Source organism: Abramis brama (assembly GCF_963993115.1).
Source record: "Abramis brama genome assembly, chromosome: 9".
NCBI lineage: Eukaryota > Metazoa > Chordata > Actinopteri > Cypriniformes > Leuciscidae > Abramis > Abramis brama.
The window spans coordinates 12,531,567-12,551,714 of NC_139971.1; the positions used below are offsets into that span (position 1 = coordinate 12,531,567).

Sequence of the window (20,148 nt, forward strand, 5' to 3'; positions counted from 1 at the left end):
AAATGAATCCGCTCTTAACACAACCTTGGATTCCTCACTTGAATTTTTCCCCTATCATTGGGGAGTGGGTCTGTGTATATAATTTGTATTGCTCCCCTGGTTGAGCCTGTTATATTCAACCTCTCTCAGCGACCTTGCTGCTGTTGACTGTGGAGATAATCTCTCTTTTCGAAGCCTAAACGCTTGGTGGTCTCTTTGTTGTGTGAGTTGATTTTAAACTGTAAAAATATGGAATAACCATATATAATGACAATCCCTTTGGATGTTTAATTATTTTAGTTTTATCTTGATTTGTATTGCATATATAATGCCTGCTACAGACTGCGATTTCGGCAATCCTATAAGATCATTAAAAACTAAAATTCTGTCATTTACAATCCTGGCAATCTTATAAGATCATTAAAAATCACACTGTACGACATGATTCTAATAAACTTGGGTATTACATGTATGTAGACTGTATGATGATGACACACTATTGAATCGTAGGCTAGGATGCAAGTTAGTATAGAAGAATAAAACATCATCAGCATGCGCTATTGGTAAACAAATAGAGCAAGTGAAAGAGGAGATTATGGACGCGGTCAGGGCTAGGTAAAACAGGCCTTGGCATGTCAATTTTGTAAGTTTTGCCGTCATATCTTGTTCAGCAATATGCCATTTCATGTTTAATTTTTATTGGCCCGTCAGTAGACGTAGGTCATAGCAGCAAACACAATGTGAGATGATCATGCAAAATTTTTGACACTGTCATAAAATTAATTGCAGGCTACATTTGTTCGCAAGACCTTGACAACGGCCATCTTTGAACCTCTCTCACTGTATGACCACTGTTTAGTAGCCACGACCACAGAAATTGCCACAATTGGTCATCTTTTTTTCTGGGACAGGCCAAAATCGTACAATTTGTAGCAGGCATTAAAGAAACAATACACATAAAATAAGTCCTTGTTCTTTTTGGTCGTTCAGAAATGATGGCAGTAGGATCCAATTACAGTAAGAAAGTCTTTACTGACAAACATAACCAAAGTAAATCCAAAGAATGAACAAAAGCCGAAACAGTAGAGAGGAGTGCCCTCTTGAGGAGATCAAGGGTACTTCAACTGGTGGATGTTACAGTCCACAATAGAGTGTGGATCGGGCCGCATTTTTCTGTCCGAGCCCGGCAGAAACTGCTCCGTACTGCTCCGACAGAACAGTAACCGAACCCAACTGAAATTGAAAATTGAAATTAAATTAACATAGGCCTACCAAAAATGGCCCAAGCTAACAGAATAAAATCCAAAAAATTCACACAAGAGGTTCTGTGAACCTAGGTCTCTTAATGAAATTCAAATCAACACAAGTGTCCCCAGCGAAGTAACATTAACGTAACACAAATGCATCTTCTTCTGCTCTATGGTCCTGCCAGCAGCGCTGAAGTTGCGCTCACTGCTTCTGGCTGGAATGGCAAGGATGGGCAAGGACACTAAGGGCAAGGACACTAAGCTTTGGGTAGTTGAGTTGCTGATCTCTCTACCAGCCCAAAACATCTCTGTCGTCCTGCATTGCATGATTTTGAGTCAAGTACATCTCGACTTCATCCGTGGCATTTGCCACAGGTACATTTTCCCACTCCTCAAAGTCAACTGCAGCTTTCTTGGACCCAGGTCCTTCAGTGGCGGCCTCCTCGGTGCGGAGGTCACTGAGCTGTCTCCGAACCTCCAGGTGAGGGTTGTCTCTCTCTGAAGAGGACAACATTCGGAGCTGGCTATATTTAGGCCAAAGGAAAGTTGCAATTTTTTGGAGTTCTTGGATCTCCACTTTATGCAAAATCTAACTGAGATGCCAGTTGCGGATGATGGCTTAATAGGGGCTGTCAGTCGTCTTTCTGTTGCAGTGTTGGGTACTGGTCCCCTTCAGGTTCACACTGGGCATCATAAAATGGTTGCAGGAACTCGACAAGAAAGTCAAGGACATCTGGAGATATGGCATCGATCCACCAGCCCTCTGCACGGTCACCTAGTTTTTCGCGTAGTTCTTGATAAACCGAGCGGACAGAATTTAAGGTCAGATATACCATGCTAAACCTTGTGTCTGCCATTTGGATGACGGTTTTTGACAGCAAAGCTGCCATGCCGTCTTTTTGACATATTTGACCAGTGCCTTGGTAGCTTGCAGAGTCTCTGCAACAGTCGGAGCATCTTGGGCCAGTTGTGTGGGGTCCAAGGTGTGTCGCATCACCATATTATAAAGGTGATCTTGGCAGTCAAGTCTTCGATATGGTCTGAGGGTACTGATGATGTTTGAGCCTTGGTCTGTCACCCACACCACTTTATTCAGCAGACTCATATCCAGGCCATACTCCGTTAGAAGTCTGATGATTTCTCTCCAAATATTCTCCCATGTTTTAGCCTCTTCCAGTGGGAATGCAACTGTTGTCAATACGTTGCTTATCATTTTAAATGTTCGTGTCACGAAATGGCAAGTGATGGTTATGTAGCTTAATTTGTGTTAGTCCTCCGTCCAGATATCCGTTGTCATTCCGATCGAATTCACCTCTGTCAGAATGTAATTTAGCTGCTCAACCAGCTTTATGCGTTTCTCTGTTGCCAGCTCACGACACCATTTTGACACAGTGGTGGGGTCAGGCAGTACGTTCTGCGCTGCCACTGAACCATATGTAGCACAGACGTTAATAAACTGCTGGGCCAACTCAATGAAACCCCCTCCTTCAATGGAACAAAATGGCCTTATGTCTTTAAGCAGTACTCAACGCATTTTTCAGTCAGTTTTTGTTTGGCCTGCTGAGGGATTTTTCTTGAGGTACCAGCAAAGGCCAGGTGCTCAAAGGCTCAGCTGCAGTAGCCCAGGTGACTTACAAACTTTATCCACATGATGCTGCTGGGCGGAATTCTTGGCAAGAGGTGCTGTCATATTTCATGAGAACTCCGCAACCCCTACATTGAACATAACCAACAGGTTCATCACTATCGGCTTTGACAACTATGTAGGAATACTTCCACACAGTAGACTTTCCTTCATTTTCGGTGGTTTTAAAATCTCCTGAGGCCAACTTCTTTTTAACGTCTTCCATAGTTGCGCTGCCACATGTTTCCGCACACAGGAAGAGGGATGTTAGGGTAATATTTTACATTTATTTTAATCACAAAAACTAACCTTTGCATCAAGTGAAACAGGCCCATTGGCTACCTACATAATAAGCTGTTTTAAATTTAAAATGTTTAATGCCTTATCGCGCTGATGTGACCGAGGCCGACCCGTACCCGAACATCATTTCTAAATATCTGTCCGAACCCAGCCAGGTATCCATCCTCTAGTCCATAATGACTTACTTATGTTTTATTATTTTGTGGTAGGCTACATTAAAAATAAATTGAAAAATGTTCGCAAAAAAATATTTAGAATTTGATCGATTAAATGACTGAAAATGACCATCCCTTTAATTCTTAACACTGATATTGTTTTTTTCATATGATTTTCATGTGGCATAAATGACTTGAACATTTGACATTTTGGTAAACTGGTTTATTTATTTAATGTTTATTTAGTCTCCCAACAAGCCTGCAGCACCTCAGGAGAAAATTCGTCCCCTCACAAGTTTAGACCATCCACAGAGCCCTTTCTACGACCCAGAGGGTGGCGCAATCACTCCTGTGGCCAGAGTTGTTGTGGAGAGAATTGCCCGCAAGGTCTGTGTCTTTACTTGTCTTAGAAAAATTACGTTTTCAAAAGAAAAAGTTCTTAGCTGTTGCATTTTTAGCTTTTATTACTGTGCAAAATATCTCTGCATTCTTCATGTCATAAAAGTCTATAAACTGAGAGCTAAAATAACTCTACAACAACAACAGACTATACATATTGGTGAAGCCAGCATGTCACAACAGTGCCATGGAAGTAATGAAAGTCATACAAATTTATTTGGAGAGAGTTAGATTACTGTATGGGAATTAGGACAAACACAGGGAAAAGTATAACCTGTGTCATATTTTTTGTGGTTTTCAATCAGATAGCAATAGTGAATCAATTCCCATCACTGTGTAGAATAATATGATTGAATGAGGGACATCATTTAGAATCTATTTGAAAGTTTGAGTTGTTTTCTGATGTCTGCAGGGTGAGCAGTGCAACATTGTGCCTGATAATGTGGATGACATTGTGGCTGACATTGCCCAGGAGGAAAAAGAAGAAGGTTTGCATATCTTTATCTTTTCATCAAAGGCGACCTTGAGAGAGAGAGAGAGAGAGAGAGAGAGAGAGAGAGAGAGAGAGAGAGAGAGAGAGAGAGAGACTTTTAACTATTCAATTTCCTAAAATCCTCCAGTCTAATCACGTGGAAAAATCTTGAGTGGTTACTGTAGGCTTTTTTTGCAGCACAGAAAACAGCATCTTATATATATATATATATATATATATATATATATATATATATATATATATATATATATATATATATATATATATACAGTGAGGAAAATAAGTATTTGAACACCCTGCTATTTTGCAAGTTCTCCCACTTGGAAATCATGGAGGGGTCTGAAATTGTCATCGTAGGTGCATGTCCACTGTGAGAGACATAATCTAAAAAAAAAAAATCAGAAATCACAATATATGATTTTTTAACTATTTATTTGTATGATACAGCTGCAAATAAGTATTTGAACACCTGTCTATCAGCTAGAATTCTGACCCTCAAAGACCTGTTAGTCTGCCTTTAAAATGTCCACTCCATTTATTATCCTAAATTAGATGCACCTGTTTGAGGTCGTTAGCTGCATAAAGATACCTGTCCACCCCATACAATCAGTAAGAATCCAACTACTAACATGGCCAAGACCAAAGAGCTGTCCAAAGACACTAGAGACAAAATTGTACACCTCCACAAGGCTGGAAAGGGCTACGGGGAAATTGCCTAGCAGCTTGGTGAAAAAATGACCACTGTTGGAGCAATCATTAGAAAATGGAAGAAGCTAAACATGAATGTCAATCTCCCTCGGACTGGGGCTCCATGCAAGATCTCACCTCGTGGGGTCTCAATGATCCTAAGAAAGGTGAGAAATCAGCCCAGAACTACACGAGAGGAGCTGGTCAATGACCTGAAAAGAGCTGGGACCACCGTTTCCAAGGTTACTGTTGGTAATACACTAAGACGTCATGGTTTGAAATCATGCATGGCACGGAAGGTTCCCCTGCTTAAACCAGCACATGTCAAGGCCCGTCTTAAGTTTGCCAATGACCATTTGGATGATCCAGAGGAGTCATGGGAGAAAGTCATGTGGTCAGATGAGACCAAAATAGAACTTTTTGGTCATAATTCCACTAAACGTGTTTGGAGGAAGAAGAATGATGAGTACCATCCCGAGAACACCATCCCTACTGTGAAGCATGGGGGTGGTAGCATCATGCTTTGGGGGTGTTTTTCTGCACATGGGACAGGGCGACTGCACTGTATTAAGGAGAGGATGACCGGGGCCATGTATTGCAAGGTTTTGGGGAACAACCTCCTTCCCTCAGTTAGAGCATTGAAGATGGGTCGAGGCTGGGTCTTCCAACATGACAATGACCCGAAGCACACAGCCAGGATAACCAAGGAGTGGCTCTGTAAGAAGCATATCAAGGTTCTGGCGTGGCCTAGCCAGTCTCCAGACCTAAATCCAATAGAGAATCTTTGGAGGGAGCTCAAACTCTGTGTTTCTCAGCGACAGCCCAGAAACCTGACTGATCTAGAGAAGATCTGTGTGGAGGAGTGGGCCAAAATCCCTCCTGCAGAGTGTGCAAACCTGGTGAAAAACTACAGGAAACGTTTGACCTCTGTAATTGCAAACAAAGGCTACTGTACCAAATATTAACATTGATTTTCTCAGGTGTTCAAATACTTATTTGCAGCTGTATCATACAAATAAATCGTTAAAAAATCATACATCGTGATTTCTGGATTTTTTTTTTTAGATTATGTCTCTCACAGTGGACATATGATGACAATTTCAGACCCCTCCATGATTTCTAAGTGGGAGAACTTGCAAAATAGCAGGGTGTTTAAATATTTATTTTCCTCACTGTATATATATATATATATATATATATATATATATATTTATTTATTTATCTATCTATTGTAGCCTGACATCACTTCAACAAGTTTGCATAATTTTGTAAAACATTTAATTCATATAACTCTTTTGCTGACTGTTTAGAGCTATGGATTTTCTTGTTTCTTCTTTTTCAGCCACCCTCAGTTCTAGCACAGATAATTTATCCAGTAGCTGTCAGGATGTAGTTCTATATCACTTTGGAAGATAGTTTAATTTTAAAACCACAAGAATACTTTTTTCCTTTTCTCCAATTCGACATAAAATGTTAGACCTAAAAGCTGGGAACATACATCATTCTCTAATATGTCGATCTTACATAAAATTATTATCTTTAATAACGTCTCTTACATATGTAAATTGGTTCCCTGAGTAGGTGACATTTATGGGAACACTCTCCAAGTGTGACTTTGCAGTTGAGGGGGCTCTTGCATTCAAAATGGTCTCTGTAATTTCTGACAAAGCACTAGAACTAATCAGAGAGTTCCACCAGAAGAAAACCCACTGTCTTCCTGCACTCTCATAAGAACCACTGGAAGCAGACCTATCTGCGAGAAAGCATACAAGCAGGGAATCAGACTCACCTCTGCCCTGCTGAATCTTAGCCATATTTAACCAATCTGAGATATGCACTTTCCTTAGAGACATAAACTTTTTTCTGCACCTAAAAAAGAATGCACCAAACTAACCTCCACCTGATCACCATATGATAGTCCTGGATGTCTGGAAGGAAATTGCTCAAAACAAGAAAAAAACATAATTTTCAGGTAATTTATGTGGCACGCAAAAATATCACCCTCCCAGACTCCTTAGGCTGGGGGATCTTCATAAGCTGCTTTGCCCAAAGGACTGCCATTATTTCCAATGTAACTGATAGCATTTGCTCCTAACACTTATTGTGTGGTGAGGAAACCAACAAGGACAAAGTCCTCAATTGTTAATCCACCGCTAAAATGGTTTCATATGAAGCATGTCCACTGGTGAAGCTGCTGCCATGAGACCCATAAGCCTGTGAACAGACCTAAAGAAATGTCTTGCCCTGTTCTGAATCAATTCAGACAAAGGCGAAATGACATGCTGTAGACAATCACTCTTGCATCATGCATGAGCTCAGTTCCACCCCTAGGAATACGGTCTGTTGCCTCAGCAACAAAACAGTCTTCTGAAGGTTTATTCTCAGATCTAGCTTCTGTAGGTGATCAAGAACAGGTGAGTTACTGAAGCTGAACAAAACTCTGAAGATAGCATGGACAGAAATATATTTTTCCTAAATGATAGAATCCTGAGGAGTGATAGCACATTCTTTTGAGGTACCGTTGACACACATGGAGGGTTTTCTCATAGCATCAGCTACTGATGCAGAGTCAAGTAAATGAAAGCCAACATCTTTTTTGTGGCAATCAACAAAAGCATATGTTGAAGCGGGCCTCATCTTGACTTCATCTTACGTCAGCGGTTATCTCAGAGGTAATAAGGTCTTGGGAGAATGTAATGTTAATGTCACAGTTGTGTTTTGTTTAGTTTGTTTTCATTGGACTTGTCTGCCTGTCATCACGTCACGTGTCATCTTCACTGTCATTATCAGTTCATCTGTATCACCTGTGTTCAGTTCCCTTTGAGAACGGTCACTTCGTATTGCATAGCTATACGCAGTAGGGGAAACTCCTTTTCCCTATATTTACTGAAGCCTAAAATGTAAAACGCATTTTGCAGTTGCACAGCTAGCACAGTGAGTGTCTGGCTCACTCATTGGCTGTGCTGCGGCAACTGTACATCCAATGGCGCGGGCGTTGCCGCCCCTCGAAGAGGCCGTGGCCACTCATCTCTGCCCGAAAACCGCTGCTAGCTGGCGAACTAGAGCGGTTCATCCAACTAAGCCATGCCGAAACACTTCAACCCTCGCCGGACGCGCTTATTCTGCCTCTGGTCAGGCTGCTTCGGCCCTGCACACGATGGCCGTGCTGCAGGTTTACCAGGCCAAACTCCTCCAATCGATGGACGAGGCTGGCCCAGACCCTGAGGCCTTCCGAGACCTTTGCGTGCTAACAAGGCTACAGCGCAGGCTATCAGGAGGAATATGGCTAGTTTGGTCGTGCTCGAGCGCCACCTTTGGCTAAACCTCAGATTAAGGATGCGGACAGAACGATGTTCCTCGATGCCCCCTGTCCAGCTCCGGCCTCTTCGGCCCGGCAGTGAAGGGATTTTCAAAGAGGTATGCCGAAGCGCAGAAGTCATCCCAAGCTATGCGACACTTCCTGCCGAAACGCGCCAGCTCCGCTTCGAGCAGGCCCAAGACTGCCCTGCCTTCTCCTCAGCCAGCCAAGCCAGTGAAGCAGGTCTCTCAGCCCCGTCCTGTGGCTGATACACGGCAGGGCCCACGACCCAGCGTCATGCTAGATGCTAGGCCCCCAAAGACCTCCTAGCATCGAGGGTGAAAAGAGAGTACTCATGTCTCGTGCTAGCCGGACCACCCTCAAAGAAACCCATGACACTTCTCACAGCTCCCTGTTTAGCTCAGGCGGCTGGAGATTTTATTATTGTAAACAGGCCCGCTGCATTGCACGCGCCTCTACATACAAACCCACATAAAGCACAAAAAGAGTATGTTTCACAAACACAACACACAGGCTCACGGTCCCCCTTCACTAGGCAGCCCCCTCCCAGTTGTTACACTGACTTTCCCCCAGGCAAAAGCCTGTACAGTCAGTCCAACACTCAGAATGTGCACAAATCACAATGTAAGGGTATCAGGTCCCCCTGTGTTAGGTGGCCCATCCCAAACTATGTGTCAAACCCTAGCCACACAGGCGTTTGCCTGGCAAGCCATCCCCGATGTGTCGAGTTGGGTTATAAACACAATAAAGCGAGGCTACTCGCTCCAATTCACTCGCAGACCCCCAAAGTTTCAGGCGGTTTTCGAGACTTCGGTGAGAAGCAGCGTGGGTCACATGCTTCGTGCCAAAATACAGAATCTGTTAGCAAAAGGGGCAATAGAATTAGTCCCCCCCGTGCTAAAACACTTGGGGTTTTACAGGCGCTATTTTCTAGTCCCGAAAAAAGACGCCGGTCTCAGACCCATACTGGATTTGAGACATTTGAACAAGGCTCTCATGAGACGGCCTTTCAAAATGTTGACTACCAAACATATCCTCGCGCAAGTTCACCCAGGGGATTGTTTTTTTTACGTTGGATCTGAAAGATGCATACTTTCACATTCACATAACCCCTTGTCACAGGCCATTCTTGAGATTCGCCTTCGTGGGGCAGGCTTATCAATACACCGTTCTGCCATTCGGTCTATCCCTAGCACCCCGTACATTTACGAAGTGCATGGACACAGCGCTCTCTCCTCTGAGGCATCAGGGAGTGCGCGTGCTAAATTATTTCGACAACTGGCTGGTCCTGGCACAGACGAGAACCGAACTGCTGTCACACAGGGATTTGGTTCTTGGCCATTTGAAATGTCTGGGTCTCAAAATCAATGTAACCAAGAGCAAACTGAACCCCAGCCAGAGTGCGGTCTTTCTGGGAACAGTTATCGACTCTATAACGATGACAGCGCGGCTTACACGATAGTGCGTGCTCTCTGTACGAAGGCTTGCAGCCTCATTCAAGGCAGGCGAGCGCACACCTCTAAAGAAGTTTCAGAAAGTTCTCGGTCTCATGGCAGCGGCATCGTCAGTACTCCGTATGGGATTACTGCGCATGCGCCCGCTGCAGCACTGGCTCAAACGCCGTGTGCCAACCCATGCATGGCAGTCAGGCAGCCTGCGCATCATGGTGAATCATGGTTGTTTACGGACCCTGATTCCCTGGCGGCCTCAGGACTGGTACCACGAGGGTGTGACCATGGGGGTAGTTTCCAGGAGGAAAGTGTTTTTTACAGACGCATCCAACCTAGGTTGGGGAGCACTGCACGAGGGCAAGCCTGTCTCTGGCCTCTGGTCGAGCATGGAGCAGAGCTTACATATCAACTGTCTGGAAATGAAAGCAGTTTGTTTGGCCCTCAAAGCGTTTCTGTCAAACCTCAAAGGTCACCACGTCTTAGTCCGAACGGACAACACGTCAGTGGTGGCCTACATAAATCGCCAGGGTGGCATCAGGTCGGGCAACCTGTATGCCATGGCGAGAGACCTCCTCTTGTGGGTACAGACCAATCTTAGCTCTCTGAGGGCAGCACATATCCCTGGCATTCAGAATCTGGGTGCGGATATGCTCTCACGGGGCAACACTCCCCTAGGCGAGTGGTCCCTGAACTCACAGACAGTCAGTCTGATATGGAGTGTGTTCAGCGAGGCCAAAGTCGACCTTTTCGCCTTGAGAACCAACACCCACTGCGCAGTGTTCTTCTCGAAGAACAGGGACGCGCTGGCCCATCTCTGGCCCAGCCGTCCCCTTTACGCGTTTCCTCCTGTTTCAATGATCCCCCAGGTCATCAAACGGGTCAGGGAGAGTGGATGCCCAGTCCTCCCCCCTCTGGGAATCCAGGCCGTGGTTTCCAGAGCTGGTTCAGTTGACGGACAGAGTCCCCTGGCCTGTTTCGCTGAGGAAAGACCTCCTCACACAGGCCAACGGGACGATATGGCATCCGCGACCCGACTTATGGGCCCTCCATGTCTGGCCCCTCAACGGGTACCCAGGGACCTTCCTGAGAAGGTCTTGAACACTATCACTGAGGCTAGGGCCCCGTCTACCAGGCGCCTTTATGTTCTGAAGTGGTCATTGTTCTCCAGCTGGTGCTCGGAAAAACTCTTTGAACCAGGGTCATGTGAGGTATCTGTGATACTCTCCTTCCTACAATAGTTGTTGGACACGGGCCGTTCCCCATCCACGCTCAAAGTGTATGTGGCAGCCATTGCAGCTCATCATGCTCCGGTGGCTGGCCAATCATTAGGAAGAAATGACCTGGTGGTACGGTTTCTAAAAAGAGCTAGGAGGATGAACCCCTCCAGACCTCCGTCTGTGCCTTCTTGGGACCTCTCCACGGTCCTTGGGGCCCTGAAGAGACCACCATTTGAACCGCTCCAGTCGGTTGATCTTAAACCTCTCTCGCTAAAGACTGCTCTCCTGCTGGCACTGGCATCTATCAAGCGAGTGGGGGATCTGCAGGCCCTCTCCGTGAGCCCTTCCTGTTTGGAGTTTGGATTGGATGACTCCAGGGTCATCCTCAAACCCAGACATGGCTATGTACCCAAAGTGCTCTCAACGCCGTTTAGATCACAGGTTATCACATTATTAGCTCTTCCCCCTTCTGCTGAGGATGGGGAGGCTAATCTACTCTGCCCTGTCAGAGCACTGAGAATCTATCTGGAGTGTTCTGCATCTTTTAGACAATCAGAACAGCTCTTTGTCTGCTTTGATGGCCGATCTAAGGATTATCCAGTCACGAAGCAAAGACTGTCTAGATGTATAGTGGATGCCATATCTATGGCATATACCTCAGTGGGTCAGGTTTGCCCTATAGGTATTAGAGCTCTTTCGACGAGAGGCATGGCTTCATCTTGGGCTTGGTCCTCTGGGTTTCCCATTCAGGATATTTGTGAGGCGGCAGGCTGGTCCTCGCCTTCCACATTTATGTAGTTCTATAACATGGAGGTACCTTCCCTGCAGGCGAAGGTACTTTCGGTATGATTAAGGCCCGACGGTGTCTGGTCTTGTCTACAAATTATGTCACTGTGCACAAACACATATCCATTTTATTATAAAACCCACCTTTTGGCCGGTTATATTTCCCCATACTAATAGACCCGACAGTGTCCGGTCTTATTGGTACATTATGTTGGTTAAGTTACTGACATATATATATATATATATATATATATATATATATATAGATATATATATATAGATAGATAGATAGATTACGGAAGAGGATTAGGGCCAGGCAATAATAAAAAAATAAAACCATCTCGAGATTAAAGTCATTATAATGCGAGATTAAACTCGTTAAATTTCGAGAAAAAAAGTCGAAATACAATCTTGAGAATAAACTCATTAAATATTGAGAATAAAGTCGTTGTGTTTCGAGAAAAAACTCGTTAAATTTCGAGAAAAAAGTCGAAATACAATCTTGAGAATAAACTCATTACATTTCGAGAATAAAGTCGTTGTGTTTCGAGAAAAAAACTCGTTAAATTTCGAGAAAAAAACTCGAAATATAATCTTGAGAATAAAATCATTAAATTTCGAGAATTAAGTCATTGTGTTTCGAGAAAAAAACTCGTTAAATTTCGAGAAAAAAGTCAAAGTAATTGTGAGAATAAACTCGTTAAATTTCGAGAATAAAGTTGTTGTGTTTCGAGAAAAAAAGTCGAAATGAAATGTAGAGAATAACGCATTTGATCAGTGTTCATTACATAACCTACTGGCAGAGTTAGATCACTTAGTCAATCTATATTTTTGACTTTCTTTCAGTAACAAAGAATAGAACATTAGGTCTAGGTCGGCTAGGTGTTTTTAGAAGAAAAAATCAGTCCAATTTGCGCGATGTACTCGCTTTTGTCCAACATGAAATTCATTGAGGTTTCGTGGTTTCCCAGGATACCATAAGACGCATTATTAAACTTGTTGATCCTCAAGGTTTGGAATTACGACGAAGGAGACGCTTGAGAAGACGCCACTTGCGCTGGCCCAAATGCACTCTCTGGCATATGGACAGCTATGATAAATTAAAACCGTACAGCATTGCCATTAATGGCTGTATAGATGGTTACAGTCGTTACATTCTGTGGATGGAGGCGTACACATCCAACAACGATTAATAATGCGTCTTATGGTATCCTGGGAAACCACGAAACCTCAATGAGGTTGATATCAGTATAGGCTATGCAATGAACACTGATCGAATGCGTTATTCTCTACATTTCATTTCGACTTTTTTTCTCGAAACACAATGACTTTATTCTCAAAATTTAATGAGTTTATTCTCAAGATTGTATTTCGAGTTTTTTTTCTCGAAATTTAACGAGTTTTTTCTCGAAACACAACGACTTTATTCTTGATATTTAATGAGTTTATTCTCAAGATTGTATTTCGACTTTTTTCTCGAAATTTAACGAGTTTTTTCTCGCAACACAACGACTTTATTCTCGATATTTAATGAGTTTATTCTCAAGATTGTATTTCGACTTTTTTTCTCGAAATTTAACGAGTTTAATTTCGCATTATAATGACTTTAATCTCGAGATGGTTTTATTTTTTTATTATTGCCTGGCCCTAATCCTCTTCCGTAATAGATAGATAGATAGATAGATAGATAGATAGATAGATAGATAGATAGATAGATAGATAGATAGATAGATAGATAGATAGATAGATAGATAGATAGATATTACTAGACCCAACAGTTCAGTATATATACTTGGGTTCTGTCTTGTTTCTGTGAGCTCAGGGGTCCTGAGCTGCAGTAGACAACCAGTTACTTATAGTGCAGCGTTTTGCATGGCGTCCCCACTGAGTATAGCTACGCAATACGAAGTGACCATTCTCGAAAGGGAACTACTCGGTTACTATCATAACCTCGGTTCCCTGAGAGTAGGGAACGAGTATTGCGCAGCTGGCCGCACTATGGTAACCTGGCAAGTTGTCGCTTCAGTCGTTTAAACCTGCTAAAATGGTGTTTTCGGGGACTAATATAGGCTAAGGCCACGCCCCCTTGGCGGGCTCTGATGTGTAATGGCGTGATGCTAGCTCATTGACGCACACGTCAGAGGCGCCCGCGCCATTGGATGTGCAGTTGCCACAGCACAGCCAATGAATGAGCTAGACACTCACTGTGCTAGCTGTGAAGCTGCAAAATGCGTTTTACATTTTAGGCTTCAGTAAATATAGGGAAAAGGAGTTTCCCCCACTGCGTATAGCTACGCAATACTCGTTCCCTACTCTCAGGGAACCGAGGTTACGATAGTAACCGATTAGTTAATCATTGTCATCTGTGTTTGCATTTAAGTTCAGTCAATCTTTGTCCGATCTAGTTTGTGTATAGTGTGTTGCTGCCAGTCCTGCTATCCTTTATATTATTACCATTAAACCTTCATGTTGGAAATTTTCTGACTTTTTTTTGCAACTACACGTGACAGGTAAAGAGTTAATATTTAAGTCTCTAATTTTTTTATTGTAGACTTTAGCATCTTGGCAAATCCCGGTCAGCACATTTCTCCTCTGAAACTCCAGAGGAGACACACATGTGAGATTGTTGTGGTCTTTTTATCTGTAAAAACATGAATAAATTCAAGCAACAATTTTTTTTTATTTTTTTATCTCCATTTAATCTCACTGAAGTTTAGTAAAAGCAAAAGAAATATTTTTTGAAGATCCCATTAGTGATTATTTTGTCTCATGGGCACTCTCTTAGCTAACAAACTAAAATGTACTTATTATTAAACTTTTCATCCTCTCACTACTTTAATGTTTTCTGTTTTGTCAGATGACACTCCAGAGACATGTATTTACTCCAACTGGTCTCCATGGTCTGCGTGCAGCTCCTCGACGTGTGAGAAAGGGAAGAGGATGAGGCAGAGAATGCTGAAAGCACAGCTGGATCTCAGCGTGCCCTGTCCACATACACAAGACTTTGAGCCGTGCATGGGGCCTGGCTGCAGTGATGAGGGTCAGAATCAAACACACACGAAATCAGGGTTTCATTACCCAGATGGAAATGTACATGGAAGATATTGTCATTCATATTCAAAGCTCTGTTTAAAACCATAGTGAGGAACCTTGCTGTCTACTGTTTATATAGGCAGCTGCCTTTTAAGGGGCCATCCATAAAGGACATGTTATCATTTTAAAAACAGCAGGGCAGGGTGCAATACAATGAATGCAGGGGTCTCTAGGTCTTTTTTTCAAGGTTCAAATTAAGGGGCTGTTTACACAACACCATTTTCAACTAAAAACGTAACTTTTTATGTGTTTTGGCTGTTCATTTACACAATCATCGTTTTGGGGGTCTGAAAAAGTAAACTTTTGAAAACGGTTTCAAAGTGCGCGTTTTTGAAAATTATATCATTATCGTCTCTGTTGTAAGGGAACTAGGATCAATATAACTCAAAGTTATTTGTTTGTCCACCGATAAGTTGAGACTATGGTATTTTATCAATTCTGGACAGAATATTATCCTGTGTCCTACGGTAATAAAATCATAAAATTATGATCACTGATTATGAGCAAGGTAACAAAATCTACAGTGTAAGGCAGTAACTTATAAGCACACACAGCACAAGACACTGTATGTAAAATCAACCAAGACTTTATTTAACTATTCTAATACACACAAACTAATCTAACGTAAACACACAAAAATTCATTCATTCAAACAGTGACAAAGAAAATGTGATGTTATTAACGGAGTATGATTGGGGTCCCAAATGTCTAGCATTAGACACTATTTCTTGACCGCAACCTGAGATAATCAATATACTTGCAAATTCAACCTTAGTTTGTTTGCTTAATAAGATTTGCACCAGTTCAGCAAGAATTACAATACAATACAATACAATTTTATTTGTATAGCAAGTTTAAAAACAACTGGTGTTGACCAAAGTGCTTTACAAGGCCAAGAAGACAAACAATCAGATAGAAAACTTTTTTATTTTTTTATTTAAAAAAATAAATAAAGATAAAGATATATTAAAAGCTATTGAAAAAAAATATGTTTTCAAATTTGATTTGAATACAATACAATTTTATTTGTATAGCAAGTTTAAAAACAACTGGTGTTGACCAAAGTGCTTTACAAGGCCAAGAAGACAAACAATCAGATAGAAAACTTTTTTATTTTTTTATTTAAAAAAATAAATAAAGATAAAGATATATTAAAAGCTATTGAAAAAAAATATGTTTTCAAATTTGATTAAAAAATTTACAAGGTTTGGCCGGATCTGATGTAAGTTGGTAAGCTATTCCATAGCTTAAGGCCGATGACTGAAAAAGCACGATCACTCCTATTTTTAAGTCTAGTTCTAGGGACAGATAATAAATTAGAGTCCCCCGATCTTAGTGATCTTGACTGTACGGGCAGATGTAATAGTTCAGATAGGTACTGTGGAGCCTGGTTCTGCAAAGGCTTAAAAACAAATAACAAAACTTTAAAGTCAATTCTATATTTAACCGGTAGCCAATGAAGTGAGATCAAAACTGGTGTAATGTGTTCACATTTACGCTTCCCTTTGAGAAGTTGTGCAGCTGCATTTTGAACTAATTGTAAACGTGTGATGCATATCTGAGGGGCACCAGTATATAAAGAGCTACAATAGTCTAATCGGGAAGTTACAAAAGCATGCATGGCAATCTCAGAGTTCTTTACAGACAAGAAGGGCTTAACCTTGGCTAAAAGACGAAGATGGTAAAAACAGGACTTAACCACAGAACCAAACCCCCAGATTCCAAAATCATGTGTACTGCGATCATTTGAACCAAACAAGATAATTTCGGTCTTGCTCTCATTAAGACACAAGAAATTACTAGCGAGCCACAGTTTTAGTTCATCCAAACAGTCCAATATTGGCTTTAAAGCAAGCTTATCCACACGCTTCAAAGGCAAGTAAATTTGTGTGTCATTGGCATACAGATGAAAAGATACCCCATATCTAGATAAAATAGAACCCAAAGGGAGCATATAAAGATTAAACAGTTCCGGGCCAAGAATAGAGCCCTGAAGAACGCCAGACCCCAATTTAATTTCAGACGAAGACTGTTGCCCGATGCAGACTGAGTAACTCCTATTAGTTAAATATGAATGGAACCATTGTAGCACCGTACCCCAAAAACCCATACACGCTTCAAGACGAGAAATGAGAATGTTGTGATCGACCAGGTCAAATGCAGAGCTAAGATCTATCAAGACCAAAGCCACAGATTGCCCGGTATCGGTAGTAAGCATTATATCATTCATGACTCTTAAGAGAGCCGATTCTGTGCTATGGCGATTTTTTAAACCAGACTGAAATTTCTCATGGATATTGTTATCATTCAAAAAAGACTGGAATTGACTTAAAACCACTTTTTCTAAAATTTTCGAGATAAAGGGTAAATTTGAAATTGGGCGGAAGTTACTCAGAATCCAAATTAGTAGAATCCAAATTAGTTTTTTTTAAGACGAGGCAAAACCGAAGCATGTTTGAGACAGTTGGGAACGGTCCCGGTGTGAAGACATTTGTTGATGATAGACAACAAATCAGGACCGATAGCTTGAAATACCTGCTTAAGAAAAGTAGTGGGAATCACATCCTGAGAGCAACTAGTGGGTTTTAAAGTTGCAACAATCTCATTTAGGGAGTCCAAAGAGATTGACTCAAAGACAGACCAGATAGAAGAGCAGACGGGGACATCAAGTGGCATATAAGCTGACAAGGGCATTTGAGATTTAATCAGTGAGATCTTCTCATTAAAATAAATCGCAAAATTCTCACAAAGAGAGTCAGTTTTCTCTGGGAACTGATTAGTTTCTCTGGGAGATTGTGTACTTCCGTTTGCATGTTCCTGTGAGTGTGTGCGTTCCCTTCTGTGACGAAGTTGCTGGAGGTAATCTCTTCGGCGCTGATTGTCTGGCAGTTGGTCGATGATGCATTCCGAGGGTCAGCACTCGATGGTGAATGGTTGGTTGGCTTTGCCGGGTGGCGCTTCGTATGCCGGTTTCCTGGGTTCCTTTTCGGGTTGCTATGCAATGGAGTTTCCTCTGAGTCTGGATGAGCTGCTGGAGCCAAGACTCTGAGAGGGTTTTCATTGACGAGGTTCAACGAAGGCTCATATGGGAGAATTGATGAGTTTTGAGTGAGCTCTTGGTGGTTTGAAGAGCATGTAAACATGCAAGCTAGATGATGGAAAAGTCTGCACAATTCAAAGCAAGAGCAAAAGTCACTGCAAAAGTAAGGCAAAAACAATGCTTGTCATTGGGTTATAAGTGCGTCCATCCGACCCGTCCTTCCGAGTGTGTCAGCCAGTCAGATATTTCGGCACCATGAATGCGTTTTATGAACTTACTAATGGCTCGATGGGGAATATCTCTGAACTGTGGAATGCGGTGTTGTGTTCATTAAATGTCTTGTTCATGGATAATCCTAAACTGTGTAAACTACAAAAATGCAAATTTGTGAAAACGGTGACATCAACGCCATTCGTATTACATGTTCAGTCTATAAGCACATTGTGTTTATTTACAAGTGACATGGCCAACTACTGGCCTGGCATGCATAATACAGACTTGTAGTCATTTTCGCGAATCCGTGTGGATAGGGATAATTTTGACAATGTTGTCGTCTGAATGTGAACAATGCAAAGGAACAACTTTTTCAGTTTTAGATTCGTTTTTTTGTTTGTTTTTTGTTTTTTTATGTTGGTCTATGTACATCAGATTGGTGTCCTTGCATCGTGTATTGCTGTTTATTCAGCATCTCTCACCATGAGCCATAGACTAATAATAATATTTTTTTAAAAAGGTTTGAGTTTGACAGAATTGACAGTCTTGAATCTTCACTGATACTGTAACTTATGTTTTGATGAAACAGCTAAGAAAAATAGTCCATTAGAACATTAGTATTACATCTCTCATTTGGCATTTACATTGAGATAAATGCTAAAAATTGGTTGGCTGCTGGCGACTATGTTTGTTGATTTGTATGAGTGATATTTGAAGAACATGTTACCATTTGAACCAAACTTCAACTTCATTGATCACACGCTTATGCAGTTATAGAAAGTCTGTAGTTAGTCTTGTTATAGTATTTTTTTTTCTTCAGTTTCAGCGAGTCATTAGTCAGTATCAGGCATCACAGCTGAATCTGATACAACCCATCCTATAAAATCCCCACATACGATGAGCTATTAGAGCTTATGATTGCGAAATCGCCCATGCCCGAACAGATGAGAGATATATGCTGGGTCATAATTATCCAGCTCCGGTGAGCCTTCCCTTTCTTCTGGACCTGCACACTGAGATGGCAGGTTCATGGAAGCACCCTTTCTCTGCTTGCATAGTCCCTTTGAATTGCAGTTACACAAATATCGAGGGGATGTGTGAGCAGGGTTGTGGATGAATGCCTTGGATTGAAGAGAATTTGGCAAGCTATCTCTCCCCAGGGACATCCTTGTCACTGAAGGCTCCCATTTTGCCATCCAACCCTTGCGAAAAAGAAGTTTATTCAAATGTGCTATTAGTATACTTCTTTTAAACTAAAAATAAGAAAGTATACTTTCAGTCTACTTTTTATGTACTTCTCAGAAATATACTTCAAATTCCACTTAAAGGGATACTTCACCTCTGGAAAGATGAACGTGTATTTAAAATGGGTCATTTATGTAGAATAAATGTGAAATTATTTTTGAATTTGGAGCTTTCTAGACTGAGAAAAGCCATAAAATGTATTTTTGACTTATGTGGATGAAAGACAACAACTCCCAGATTGCACTTGCTTCGCTGCCCTAGGAGGCCACTCCCAAGCCACGCCTACCGGTAAGAGAGCGCAGCTGTTAAACAACAAGGCTTAGCTACTAGTGAGTCTCCGTGACGACTCGAGTCTGCCCGGGATTTTGAGATCGCCCAAAATGTCCGGGATTCGGCTTTTGCGTTCTACAGTCGCCATTCATTATGTTTACTGTGGCGAGCAGGACGAGACTGAGGGCCATGGGAGAACGGCGCGAGGCCGGTGGCGTGATTACTGATGAGCGGCACCTGTGAGACGCACCGGTCTCGTATCTCTCACGGAGGAGCGGGAATTTTCTTAACAATGTTAAAACGCACATCAACCGATCACTTGCTTAGCGTTCATGTAAACACTACATTCAGATTCACCAATCAGAATGAATTCAGTTAGATTGAAACAAAAGGTGTGCATGTAAACAATGAATGGCGACTGCAGAAAGCAAAAGCCGAATCCCGGACATTTTGGGTGATCTCGACGGCCGGACATGTCCGGGAAAAAGAGGATGGTAACCCCTACTACTCAGCTTTCTCCTACTACTCGGCTTTCTCCACAGAACAAGAGCCTGCTAGCTTAGCTTCCAAAAAAAGATGGCAGACACTAAGTGTACATTCTGTGACTGAGATCCCACCTTCTATGGGCGG

At 42.1% G+C, this 20,148-nt stretch overlaps 1 protein-coding gene across 1 annotated transcript in view; it reads left to right on the forward strand.

Moving 5' to 3' along the window:
* Positions 1-20,148, forward strand: part of spon1a (spondin 1a) — a 338,352-nt gene that overhangs the window by 292,933 nt on the left and 25,271 nt on the right. Inside the window, exons 9-11 of the mRNA XM_084124751.1 lie at positions 3,552-3,692; positions 4,117-4,192; positions 14,515-14,697. Of these exons, the coding sequence (XP_083980877.1) occupies positions 3,552-3,692; positions 4,117-4,192; positions 14,515-14,697 (400 nt within the window). The remainder of the gene's footprint in view (positions 1-3,551; positions 3,693-4,116; positions 4,193-14,514; positions 14,698-20,148) is intronic.